Source organism: Mercenaria mercenaria, chromosome 1 (genome assembly GCF_021730395.1).
Source record: "Mercenaria mercenaria strain notata chromosome 1, MADL_Memer_1, whole genome shotgun sequence".
Lineage (NCBI taxonomy): Eukaryota > Metazoa > Mollusca > Bivalvia > Venerida > Veneridae > Mercenaria > Mercenaria mercenaria.
The window spans coordinates 2,613,051-2,627,213 of NC_069361.1; the positions used below are offsets into that span (position 1 = coordinate 2,613,051).

The 14,163-nt window shown below is 34.3% G+C and overlaps 1 protein-coding gene across 3 annotated transcripts in view; it reads right to left on the minus strand.

The window, feature by feature from the left end:
* Positions 1 to 14,151, minus strand: part of LOC123545171 (solute carrier organic anion transporter family member 4A1-like) — a 43,712-nt gene extending 29,561 nt beyond the window's left edge. Inside the window, exon 1 of one of the 3 annotated variants that reach the window (XM_045331500.2) lies at positions 14,002 to 14,151. In XM_045331500.2, the coding sequence (XP_045187435.2) occupies positions 14,002 to 14,013 (12 nt within the window). In that variant the 5' untranslated portion in view covers positions 14,014 to 14,151. Of the gene's footprint in view, positions 1 to 7,149; positions 7,385 to 14,001 lie in introns of those variants that run through there. The other 2 variants (XM_045331498.2, XM_045331501.2) reach the window with 2 other exon arrangements.
* Positions 14,152 to 14,163: the final 12 nt, after the last annotated feature.

Sequence of the window (14,163 nt, forward strand, 5' to 3'; positions counted from 1 at the left end):
TTAATTGCAGAAACAAAACACAAAATATACATTAAAATGTTAGCCAGGCAATTTATTTTTACTTTATTGTAAACATTAATCAATAACCATTATTGTAAATCTCACATTATGACTGTTTTCATGCGTCTAACAATACTAAAATATGCTTAAACTAGTGAACCTCACGGTATAATTGTTCTCACAGGTCTCAGAACACTAAATGATTTGACATTAAAATATTCTGATAACAATAATTACAAATGTGAATAACAGCATAGATATTCTGTTCTAAACAGAATTAAAGAAAAAAATGTTACTTTATGGTTGTATCATGTATTTTTTTTACTAGCCTTTTACTATGCAGAAAATATAACTTTGTGCATTAGGAATTTAACCAACACCGAACAATTATAATAATAAATGTATGAACAATAGCTTTAATTGAAGATATTTACAAAAACAATACAGTGTATATGAATATACACCTTGGTGAAGTCATTTGGATTTATCAACGTCATCATATAGCGCTACTTTTCTTACCAATCTCTTGTGTATCATGTTATGCTATAAATTAGCAAAGTATTCTCTAAGATAGGACCTTCGTTTAAGCCCTGAAACAATGTCTAACAGTTATGGTCTAAAACAATGTCTTTAGCAGACCTTGCATCATGTCATTTTTGTTTTTTTCATTCTCAGCCATTTGATTTAACATCATATTTTTGCTTTTTTCACTCTCAGCCATGTGACTTAATATCATTTGCAGATATTTTTGTTTGTCATCAGTATCATGTTTCATAACAAGATTAGGTGTCTTTGTGTGTCTTGTAACATTTTCAATAGCCATGTTACTTTGATTATTTTCAGACTCGTTTGACAAAGACTGTGTATCCATGTCATCTGTCTCTATGGACTGATCAGAATGCGAAGCACCTGATTCCATACGGGATTCATTATCAAGGTAATTGTTTTCTTTTGTATTGTTACCCATACTAGCTGAACTTTCGCCAGTATTGCTTGCTTTTTGTTCAGTTTCTGTGGCATTTTGTTCCCTACTCTGTTCTCTTAAATGTTTTCTTAACTGAGCTAAAGGAATGTTATCTTCTGAGGAAGAATTTTCACGTTCTTGACGGACCCTATTTGTGCTTTTAGGCATTTTAACTTTTCTGATTTTGTTTGATATTTCAGTATCAGAAACATCAGATTCATCATTACTGCTTGAGCTAGAATCATCAGGAGGTATTACATAATTAACCCTTCGTCTTGGATAACCTTTGACAGCTTTGCGTTCGGGCCATTCAGCAATGTCAGCAAGCCTTATCTGATCTGCATGTACTTGAACAACAGAATTGTCAAGCTGGTTCTTAATAAGGTATGTAACTGGACCTTTTTGTTCAAGAATTCTGTAATGCGATTTCCAGCGATCTTCAAGCTTGTTTTTTCTTTGATAGTTCTTATAATAGACAGGATCATTTATTTCGAACTTAATGTCTTTTGCTTTTTTGTCTACTTGTGCCTTATGTTTTCGTTTCGAGCGTTTTAAATGTCTAAAAGCAGTAAGGAAACTTGCATGTTGTTCTTGAAGAACTATCTTGTGAAACTCTTCGCCATGGTATTTAGCTCTAGGCTTTAGCAAATTATCAATAGGTAAAATCGGGTCTCTGTTGTAAACTAAATAGAAAGGTGTGAACTTTGAACTTGAAGAAACATTGTGACGTATGCCTGCTAAAGACATATTAAGATGGAGGTCCCATTCACGTGTATTACCTTGAATTCTTTTAGCTAAAATATCATGCAGAACTCTGTGCATTCGTTCTTGCTTTGCATTACTTTCAGGGTGGTATGCTGTACATGATACATTGTCAATGTTTAATTCTTTCAGAACTTCCCTAAAGGCAGAACTCGTAAATTCTGACCCTCGGTCATGAATTATCTGGAGAGGACATCCATATCTAGGATATATCTCGTTCAAAAGTAAGTCAATAACTGTATTTGTACTTTTATCAGGAGCCGCGAAAGCTTCTGGAAAACCACTGAACATGTCAACAAAACAAATGATGTAACGATTGCCGCTAAGTGTTTTCTCATAAGGACCACATATGTCTATTGAAACAATAGCAAATGGAAATGGTGCAATATTTGTTTCTCTTAAGGGCGCTTTAACCTTTGTCAAATTTCTAGACTGGCAATCAACACAAGTTGTTACATATCTATGAAGTTCTTTAAACATATTTGGCCAGTAGTACTTTGTTTTTATAGTTGAAAACATACGCTGTGTACCAGGGTGACCATTGTTGTGATATTCTGTTATAACTAATGATTTCAAATGACTAGGAACATATAGTCTCATAACTGGTTCCTCATCTGGGTTCGAAATATAGTAAAGAATATTGTCTACTTCTAAATACTTCTTGAATTCAGCCTTATTTGGGTCACCATGCTTAAGTTGCATTTTCATCTGAACAATTGCAGGATCCTTATCTTGTTCTAATCTCATATCTAAATCTGCAAATGCTTGGACAGTTTCTACTAAAGAATCTTCTTTTTGATACTCTTTATTAGCTACTTCTTTCGGGTTTAAGTTGTTAGAGTTTATAACATTTATACTTTTAACTTCATATTTGTCAGAAACTTTGTAGGTATTGTCGTTAATATCTGGTTCGATTTCCTGCTCACTTTCTGTTTGTTTATTTTCAGATTCTGGTGGCCGTGAAAAGAAATCAGCAATAACATTTGCCTTTCCTGGAAGATACTCTATCCTACAGTTGTAACCACTAATAGACAATGCCCATAACTGAATTTTCTTGTTTTGCATTGGACTTTTTAATAAATACTGAAGCGGAGAATGGTCGCATTTGATTGTAAATTCAGCATTGTGTAAAAAGAAATCTAGACGTTGCAAAGAATAAATATGGCATATGCCTCTTTCTCAATAGTGCTGTATTTCTTTTGTGTTAGTTTATGAGACAGAAAGTATATAGGCCTTTCTTTATTTTCATCTGATTCTAGTGAATTACACGCTTGAGTTAAGCACGCTGCCACATGACTATCGCTGGCATCGGTATACAGTGTATACGGCTTGTTTGGATCTGGGTAAGATAAGAAAGGAATAGCTGTTAATTGTTCTTTAATTTTCTCAAAACTTTTCTGACATTCTTCTCTCCAAATAAATGGAGACTTTTTCCTTGTAAGGTTTATAAGAGGTTCTACTATTTCTGAAAATGAGGGGATGAACCGTCTATAGAATGAGGAAGCCCCGATTATTTTTCGAATTTCACGCACATTTTTTGGAACCGGAAGTGACCTAATAGCTTTAACTTTATCAGGATTTGGTCTGATGCCATCTTCATCTATGACAAATCCTAAGTATTCGGTTTTAGGCTGCATGAATTGACACTTTTTCAACTTAAGTTTAAGCTCTCTTAACCTTTGAAAAATAATGTCTAAGTGGCGTTTATGTTCTTCTAATGTTTTACTGAATTTTAAGACAGTCATCTAAATATGCCACAGCAAAATCTAATCCCTCTAGGACTTTAGACATTAATTCCTGGAACACCACCCGGGGCATTAACTAATCCGAAGCACATAACGTTAAATTCGAATAGACCCCTGAATGTGGTAAATGCAGTTTTTTCTTTATCTTTTTCATCAATCGGTATTTGCCAAAATCCTGAGCGACAGTCTAGGGTAGTAAAGTATTTTGAATCACCTAAAAGAGCCAATATATCATCGATATGAGGTAGAGGATATGCTGTGGGTCTCACCAGGGCGTTGATCCTCCTAAAGTCTATACAAAATCTGGTACTATTGTCGTTTTTCTTTTTAACCAGCACAACAGGACTTGCATAAGGGCTTTGAGAAGGTCTTATTACGTTAGCCTTAAGCATTTCATATATAGCATCACTCATAATTTTTCTGTCATTTAATGGCACTCTATATGGTCGCTGTTTTATCGGTTCATGTTCTACAGTAGGAATTTTCATTGTAATCGTATCTGTCTGTGACAATTCTGAGTCATTATTCGCAAAAACGTCCCTTTTTGTTTGAACTAATTTTTCTACATACTGAAAGTGTTCTTTTGGTGCTATTATATCTTTTGTATTTCTATTTGATTTTTCACCCTTAATGTGTGATAATTTATTGACATCAGACATAGAAGCTATATATTTTTCATCAATTTGTTCAACAGTTGCGACAGCACATCCTTTTCTTAGTTTAATTGTTCTATTTGTAGAATTTACTAACATAACAGGAAACCTACGATGTTTTCGTAATTTTATGACTGAATTAGCTACCATTAAACCAGGTTCTGTACTAAGATAACCATCTTCAACACTCTTTAATTCATATGTTTTAAAAATCTTTAGTTTAGAGTCTTTTCTTAATTGTCCTGAACAAATATGCACTGTCTGAGGTTTAATTACAGTATCTTTTTGCAACCTAACTACTGAAGCAATATGTACATCTTCTTGTAATGTGACATAGCTATTTTTAACTCTCATTGATAAAAGATCAAAATAAATTCTGCATTTGTTCTGAATGAGAAAGTCCCTTCCAAGTATTGCTTTTCTATTCATATTTGAGACCACATAGAATTTATATTCTATTTTTTCTCCACCTATTCGAAAAATAAGATTGGTGTATCTATCTACATGCAGAGAATTACCATTTACAGACTGTAATGAAACTTTATGATTTTTAAATAGTTTTGGCTTCCTATTTAATGATTCATATGTCCTCCTATTAATTAACGAGACTTCTGCTCCAGAGTCTACTAATGCCCTAATCTTCTGTTTCCCTATTCTTATTGTACAAGAGTTTGGATTTCCTGCTAGCGCTATAAAATACGTTGATAAATCATTTTTCCTACCATCGACTTCTTTATGACAGGAAGATCTTAGTTTAAAGGCCTAAATATGTTTCTTTTAGGTCTCAATACACTTCTACATTCTCTCATAAAATGTCCTAATTTCCCACAATTCCAGCAATCAATTTATTTTTTCCAATTGTAATTGTTTTGAAATTTACTTTGGCTTAATTTCTGCATATGTCTAGTGGCTTTCTTTCGTAATAATACTGCATGAACATATTTCTGACGTGTCCTACATTGCTTGACATTATGACCTAGCCTTCGGCAATATTGACAACGAATTTGTGGCTGAATATGATCTAACTCTTTAGCTTTTTGACAAGTTTCTGAAACATTTTGCTGGCTAGTAACATTTCCGAATCGTAAATTAAACCGATCTCTTAAATTTTGTTCATTCATAGCTGACGTAACTGCAGCCTGTAAAGTTTTCAGACAATTTTCTGTTAATCCATCAATAAAATGACCTATTAACTGTTTCTGAATAATTGCTAAATTAACGGTATGATTTTGACCTTGATCCTGATTTTCATAGGCATCTTCTGCCAGAGTTAATAATCTTTCAGCATAGACATTTACATTTTCATCAGGTTTTTGTTTTATACTTTGCAAAAGAAATAAAGCATGCTGTGAGTCATGTACTGTTGAAAATCTAGTAAATAAAGCATTTTTCAAAGCAGCCCAAGTACAATCTTGATTTCCGTTCATAAATCTATGTATAAAATCTGACACTGGCCCTGTTGCAGTCTGATAGTAAATTAATTTCTTTCTTTCATCATTTAAATCATTTAAAATAGAATATTTTTCTATTGATTTTACCCACGACTTAAAATCTTCAGATTTACCATCAAATTTTGAAATCATATGTTGTACGCTCTGAGTTCCTATTGCGGTGGAAACATTTTTTAATTGAATAGCCAAATCTTGAAAAATTTGCTGAATAGAAGCGTTGTCTGCCATTTAAAATAAATTATTTAACAAGCAAATAGAATAGACAGTTTTCTAATCTTGTTTCTCGGCGTGATCATCTAGTGGTATTGCGTACTTCATCGTAGTGCCCTGACAACATTCCAAAGGTCCATCCTGGTCTGCGGCTCCAGAAACGCGCATTGTAACGTAGCGTGGCCATTCAATACAACAAACATAACTTTTTAACCAGTTTTATTTATCATAGCAACAGTCTTTAATATTCAAACATAACATTTTTAGCTAGATATTATTAAGTAAAGGTGACCTTATCAATCTAGCATCTATAACCCATCTTTCTCTCTAACTCTCAATCTAACTCCTCTGACTCTAGATAATTATATTTCAGCATATATATTTAATTAAGCAGTCTAGCCGCTATGTAAAATTACACAATTCGTCGTGCCTTTTTCCTTAACATATCTAACTTTGATCCCGGAAGTAAATGATATAAACAACTAAGTATACCTGTTTAACCCTTGGGCTACATGTTTTGTGACAAGTTTGACAATTCAGCTTTTCAATTTAGATTCAAGTATTATAGTTTATCATCTTTCTACGTAGCATATTAAACAATGACTTATAGAATATACAATATTCCGAACCTTTCAAACCTGTTACATTACACAAATTTGTATAAATACTAAGAGAGTGTAAGCGTTTATTTTCATTAAGAGTTATATAACACGGATATGTGCATCCTGCATGCAACGTACCGAGTGTGGAATTATGCTTAACCAATGCATCACTTAATTTCATCAAAAAATTACTTCCTTGTGATTTCTGACATTAACCTGTTTTAATAAGACGTTGACGTCGCCGGTTTTCTTTTCGAGTTTCTTGTTGCATATAATGAAATGTGAAAACGAAACATACAGAATCTGTAGCTTCCATCTTTGACTAAAAAATCTTGGAAAGTTACAAAATATAAATGACTTACGTGACATTTGACACCGAGAAAAAAATGTAAAAGTACTTCAAACGAGATATGGGTCCGACAGGTGGGCGGGGGATATGTTTTATCATAAACTACTATGAAATAGTTACTCATTTCTGGATTTGGCGCATACAAAGTACTTTCTACATGGGTGGATAGGATGTGCATAATCTTTTTGAAAGGTAACTGCCACATTTGTAAATGTGCGCATAGCTGCAGTGTGCTGAATGGGACTCATTAACTCCCTGAGGCCGATATCGTAACATATCTGCTGCATGGAGATAAGAATTACCACCTAACGTCGAAGAACATTTTCTGATCTTATCACAATCTCACGCACATGCAGTCAATTGAAATCATGCAGGGAATCATGGGTGATTAAAATAAATTAAAATAAACTTACAAAATCTTCAAAGTTTGAAAAAATATTTTTATATCCTATTTCATCCGTAACCTATATCCAAATAGAAAAATATTTTAACTTCGAAATATTTACAATTTTAACGAACCTTCTGCGTTGAAAACATTTGAACGTTTCTGGTTCGCTTACTTTTCACATGTAAAGGCATTGAAATCCAATAAATAGAAATACAATATTTACAAAGAACATTTACATAATCATACTAAAAATTGACACCCGTTTTTGTGTGAATATCGATCATGGTTAAATTTGGTGTGTACACAAACGTTTTATGACACGTACTGAGACAGTTAAGTTGTAATATTTACATTTACCTTTATAAAATACAAAAACAACGTGACTACATAAACATATGTCACGTTGTTTTTGTATTTTATAAAATATGTTTTGTTGTGTTCATGTTTTTCAGTTTGTATTGTATTCGATGTAAGTGTACGAATATTTCAGCCTTCTAAAGCTTAACTTTTTCCGACCATTCATTTAACTGATAATGGAATTTCAACGTCTGAATCATCATCGGACGGAACTAATATGTCAAAAGCTGCATGGTAATGAATATTTTCTTTATTTTAAGAAAGATTTTTGGCAGACGACATTATTTTACTCCTTTGAAATACAGTATGAACGAAACACAGTGGATTTCGTCTTTACATGGCCGCATAATTGCAAACACTTATTTTAACAAGGGAACTAATTAGCACTAATTATAACATCTAAGAAATAATACCCAGTATGCAAAAATAATTTTGCTTTTGCCAAGATTATCAAAAATTAACAAGTACATATCACAATCAGCATGATCTCGGTGCCGCGACTATACTCGTCAATCGCCGTCCTGGGGAGTCCTGATAACGCGCGTATAGTCGGAAATCGACGCTACGGGGGTAGAAAAAATTGCGCCTATAGTCGCATTTCGGCCCCAGGGAGTTAATGAGACAGGTGTATATATTTTGCTGAATTTTAATTTGTATATGCCTCGTATATGTCCATTTCCATGTCCGTTGTTAAATGACTGTTTTCACTGAATAGTATGAAAACATTTTATTAACTTTATGTGATTTTTGATAGATAATTTAGTCTTCAAAAATCTCTTTACCAGAAAAAAGAAACGTTACTTCTTCGTCAAGTAGGTGTCCGTTCATAGTTTATGCTGCACGAGACCAAATACACAGCAGTGAATAGGCACCCCAATTACGGTGGATATCTACCCGATATCGTATGTACTCTGATTTTTACGTTATAGATTATGTTCTCAGATTCCAAAGTCATGGGTTCTCCAAAATATCATAACGCTGCTATCCTTAGATGTCAGTGTCTCATTGTTTAATTATACTACATTCTAGAGTTAACCTATCAAGTGTTCTGGACTCTGAGCAAATAATATAGGTTCTAACATCAATGTTGTACTATCAAAACAAACACATTTCAAATAATCGCAAACTGAAAGTTGGACTGATGCTGTCAGATTTCTTTTTTATTTTTAAAGTTGAACAAAATTTATTTCATTTGTTTCAATGTCATGTCCAAATATATAAAAGCATCCGTTCGTTATGATACAAAATCAAAGGCTGGACTTGATTGAACATTTCATTTTCAACTTTTAACTAGAACTGTCACAGGAGTGACTCATACCCCCACTATACGGTCTTGTCACAGAAGAATGGCAACCATAAGAAATCTTAACAAGAGGGCCATGATGGCCCTATATCGCTCACCTGTTATCATTGCACTTGAGGACAAGAAGGTCCTCAGAAAAAACATCTAAGTCCAAAGGACAGGAACAACAAAGGGAAGAAATTAAACCAAAAAGAAAAAAAAATCTTACAAGGTATAGGTATGTCATATACACCTAAAAATTTGAGGTACCATCCATGTTGTACCACAGAAAAGTGGTCTCGGTTTTTCCCTACGGCCAATAATAAAAAAGTTACTAAAAATAAGCTATTTATAGTAATGTAAAAGGGAAGTAATTAAAAAAAAATATTGTAAGTGAACAAAAGAAGGATCTGCCAAATAAATCTGTTGACATAAATGAAATTTCAGATCAGTATCTTCATTAGTTATGGAGATATACCCATTTTAATTTGAAATAAAGGGAGGTAATTTGACATAAAATCAGTCCATAGTTATCTACCCTGATTGTCTCAGTCCAACTAATAACAATAATGAAACTTCAAATAAGTCCTATAAGTACTTACTGATATAAATCCATTTTGATTACAATCAGGGGAGGTAATCAGATATAAAATAACTCTGGAACCTACGATTGGATCTGATTTGTCATTGAATCCAAGATTTATTGTTGTTGAAGATATTTTGGAAGTTTGTATCAAATTAAAACCATAAATGAAGTCTCTATATGGCTGCAAAGCCAAAATAGCCAATTTTGGACCTTTAAGGGGCCATAAATCTGGAACCCATGATGGAATCTCGCCAGTTCAAAAAAGGAAGCAAGATCTTGTGGTGATACAAGTTGTGTGCAAGTTTGGTTAAAATCAAATCATAAATGAAGCTGCTATTGTGCAGACAAGGTCAAAATAGCTAATTTTGGCCCTTTCAGGGGCCATAACTCTGGAACCCATTATGGGATCTGGCCGGTTCAAAAAAGGAACCGAGATCTTATGGTGACACAAGTTTTGTGCAAGTTTGATTAAATTCAAATCATAAATGAAGCTGCTATTGTGCAGACAAGGTCAAAAAAGCTAATTCTGGCTGTATCAGGGGCCATAACTCTGGAACCCATGATGGAATCTCGCCAGTTCAAGAAAGGAACCAAGATCTTATGGTGATACAAGTTGTGTACAAGTTTGGTTAAAATAAAATCATAAATGAAGTTGCTATAGTGCAGACAAGGTCAAAATAGGTAATTCTGGCCCTTTCAGGGGCCATAACTCTGGAACCCATAATGGAATCTGGCCAGTTTAAAAAAGGAACGAAGATCTTATGGTGATACAAGTTGTGTGCAAGTTTGGTTAAAATCAAATCATAAATAAAGCTGCTACTGTGCAGACAAGGTCAAAATAGCTAATTTTGGCCCTTTCAGGGGCCATAACTCTGGAACCCATAAAGGGATCTGGCCAGTTCAAGAAAGGAACCGAGATCTTATGATGATACAAGTTGTGTGCAAGTTTGGTTAAAATAAAATCATAAATGAAACCACTATCGTGCAGACAAGAAACTGTTGACGGACGGACTGACGGACGCACGGACACACGACGGACGAAGGGTGATCACAAAAGCTCACCTTGTCACTATGTGACAGGTGAGCTAAAAATACTTCGTCTTTGGAGTATTTCATCCTGGGCTTTCACATATAAGTAAAAAAAATTCTCTAATATTAGAGATACACTAAAAGTGAATACAAAAAAGTGTCTAACCAACCCATGTTACCGCAGAAAAATGTATTTACTTTTTACATAGGACTTATAACAAGAGGGCCATGATGGCCCTATATCGCTCACCTGTTATCATTGCACTTGAGGACAAGAAGGTCCTCAGAAAAAATATCTAAGTCCAAAGGACAGGAACAACAAAGGGAAGAAATTAAACCAAAAAGAAAGAAAAACTTACAAGGTACAGATATGTCAAAATACACCTAAACATTGGAGGTATCATCCATGTTGTACCACAGAAAAGTGGTCTCGGTTTTTCCCTACGGCCAATAATAAAAAAGTTACTAAAAACAAGCTATTAATAGTAACGTAAAAGGGAAGTAATTAAAAAAAATGATTGTAAGTTAACAAAAGAAGGATCTGCCAAATAAATCTGTTGACATAAATGAAATTTCAAATCAGTATCTTCATTAGTTACGGAGATATACCCATTTTAATTTGAAATAAAGGGAGGTAATTTGACATAAAATCAGTCCATAGTTATCTACCCTGATTGTCTCAGTCCAACTAATAACAATAATGAAATGAATGAGTCCTATAAGTACTTACTGATATAAATCGAGTTTGATTACAATCAGGGGAGGTAATCAGATATAAAATAAAACAGGGGCCATAACTCTGGAACCTGTAATGGGATCTGGCCAGTTAAAAAAAACCGAGATCTTATGGTGATACAAGTTGTGTGCAAGTTTGGTTAAAATAAAATCATAAATGAAACCACTATCGTGCAGACAAGAAATTGTTGATGGACGGACGCACGGACGCACGAGACGGACGAACGGACGGACTGACGACAGACGACAGATGAAGGGTGATCACAAAAGCTCACCTTGTCACTATGTGACAGGTGAGCTAATAAAAAAGTTAGAAAAATACCTAAAATATTGAAAATCTAAAAATAGGATTTCTAAAAATAGGCTAATTCCTGGAATTTAAGGGGAAGAAACTCAGTACAAAAGTTAAAAAAAGGTTACTTCCCTTTGGCTCTAAGCCAATCACAATGAGATATAGTGAAAATACATCAAAATTAACCTTAAATTCTAGGTAAAAGGGAACACAATTCAAGAAAAATTGGTGTCAGAGTTATGCACCTTGTGTCACATGATGTGGGTGATGAGGTGGGACATCTATTTTAAGTCTGAATCAAATCCATTCAGTAGTAACTGAGATATAGTGAAAATACATCAAAATTAACCTTAAATTCTAAGTAAAAAGGGGCATAATTAATGAAAAATTGGTGTCAGAGTTATGCACCTTGTGTCACATGATGTGGGTGATGAGGTGGAACATTTATTTTAAGTTTGAATCAAATCCACTTTGTAATAACTGAGATAAAGTGAAAATACATCAAAATCAACCTTAAATTTAAAGTAAAAGGGAATAATTCATAAAAAAAATTACATCAGAGTTAAGCACCTTGTGTCACATGATCTGGGTGATGAGGTTAATATTAAGTTTGAATCAAATCCATTTAGTAATAACTGAGATATAGTGAAAATACATCAAAATTAACCTTAAATTCTAAGTAAAAGGGGACATAATTAATGAAAAATTTGTGTCAGAGTTATGCACCTTGTGTCACATGATGTGGGTGATGAGGTGGAACATCTATTTTAAGTTTGAATCAAATCTATTCAGTAGTAACTGAGATATATTGAAAATACATCAAAATCAACCTTAAATTCTAAGTAAAAAGGGGCATAATTCATAAGAGTTAAGAGTTAAGCACCTTATGTCACATGATCTGGGTGATGAGGTTTATTTTAAGTTTGAATCAAATCCATTTAGTAATAACTGAGATATAGTGAAAATACATCAAAATTAACCTTTAATTCTAAGTAAAAGGGGACATAATTCATGAAAACTTTGTGTCAGAGTTATGCACCTTGTGTCACATGATGCGGGTGATAAGGTGGAACATGAATTTTAAGTTTGAATCAAATCCATTTGGTAATAACTGAGATAATAGATTTCGGGACGGGACAGACGGGACGGGACGCGACAAAACTGACTCCTATATACCCCCCTCAAACATGTTTGGTGGGGGTATAATTATATTACAAGTATCATGCAAGCTAATTGCTCATACAAGCTTTTTTTTTCTCTCTTTGGAACCATAAGATATGGCCTGTTCTTTGGAACCATAAGAGATGGCCCGTTGATGCTGTCAGATTTCAAATAAGATGTGTATACATGTTTATAATTTTTCATTACCCTCACTATATAGATAAATATGTTAGAAAAAAACAGCTGTAACAAGCATTGTGAAAAGAAAAAGAAAACCAAAACACAAAATTTGTTTCTAAACAAATAAACCACTCTAGGAAGGTCCTGGATCAACTGAAATACCCTGTGGTATAGAGTTATCCTCCTACATATGTCACAAGTACATGTCTTTCAGCAAGACTTTAATTATTTGTCAATCTTCCATATCAAAAGAACCAGGTTTAACTGCATCAAAAACACCAACACTGATCTCATCAATGACACCAGCACCGATCTCATCAAAGGAACCAACATTGATCTCATCAAAGACACCATTACTGATCTCATCTAAGGCAGCAGCTGTGATCTCATCAAAAACGCCAGCACTGATCTCATCAAAGGCACCAACACTGACCTCATCAATGACACCAGCACTGATCTCATCTAAAACATCAGCATTGATTTCATCAAAGGCTCCAACATTGATCTCATCTAAAACATCAGCATTGATATCATCAAAGGCACCAACATTGATCTCATCCATGGCACCCAACACTGATCTCATCAAAAACACCTGCATTGATCTCATCAAAGGCACCAATATTGATCTCATCAAAAACACCAGAACTGATCTCATCTAAGGCAATAGCATTGATCTCATTAGACACCAGCACTCATCTAATCTAAGGCAATAGCATGGATTTCATCAAAGGCACCAACATTGATCTCACCTAAAACATCAGCACTGATCTCATGAAAGGCATCAACATTGATCTCATCTAAAACATCAGCATTAATCTCATCAAAGGCAGCAACATTGATCTCATCAAAAACATCTGTATTGATCTCACCAAAGGCACCAACATTGATCTCATCAAAGACACCAGCACTGATCTCATCTAAGGCAACAGCATTGATCTCATCAGACACCTGCACTGATCACATCTAAGGCAACAGCATTGATCTCATCTAAACAGCATTCATCTCATCAAAGGCAGCAACATTGATCTCATCAAAAACACCTGCATTGATCTCATCAAAGGCACCAACATTGATCTCATCAAAGACACCAGCACTGATCTCATCTAAGGCAACATCACTGATCTCATCAGACACCTGCACTGATCTCATCTAAGGCAACAACATTGATCTCATCACTCAGACACCAGCACTGTACTCATCAAAGGCACCAGCACTGATCTCACAGATGTCTCATATAAATGTGTAAAAACTGAACCTGTTCTTCCATTCTTTAGTTTCCTTCAGAATTTTTTTTAATTCCTAGGTCCTACAGTTCAGATGCAATGCTTATCTGCACATTTAGAAGTTTTTTCCCCCAAGGTTAAAGAATGGTATCTCTCACATATGTACATCTTCCCATAGTATTATTTGCAGCAGA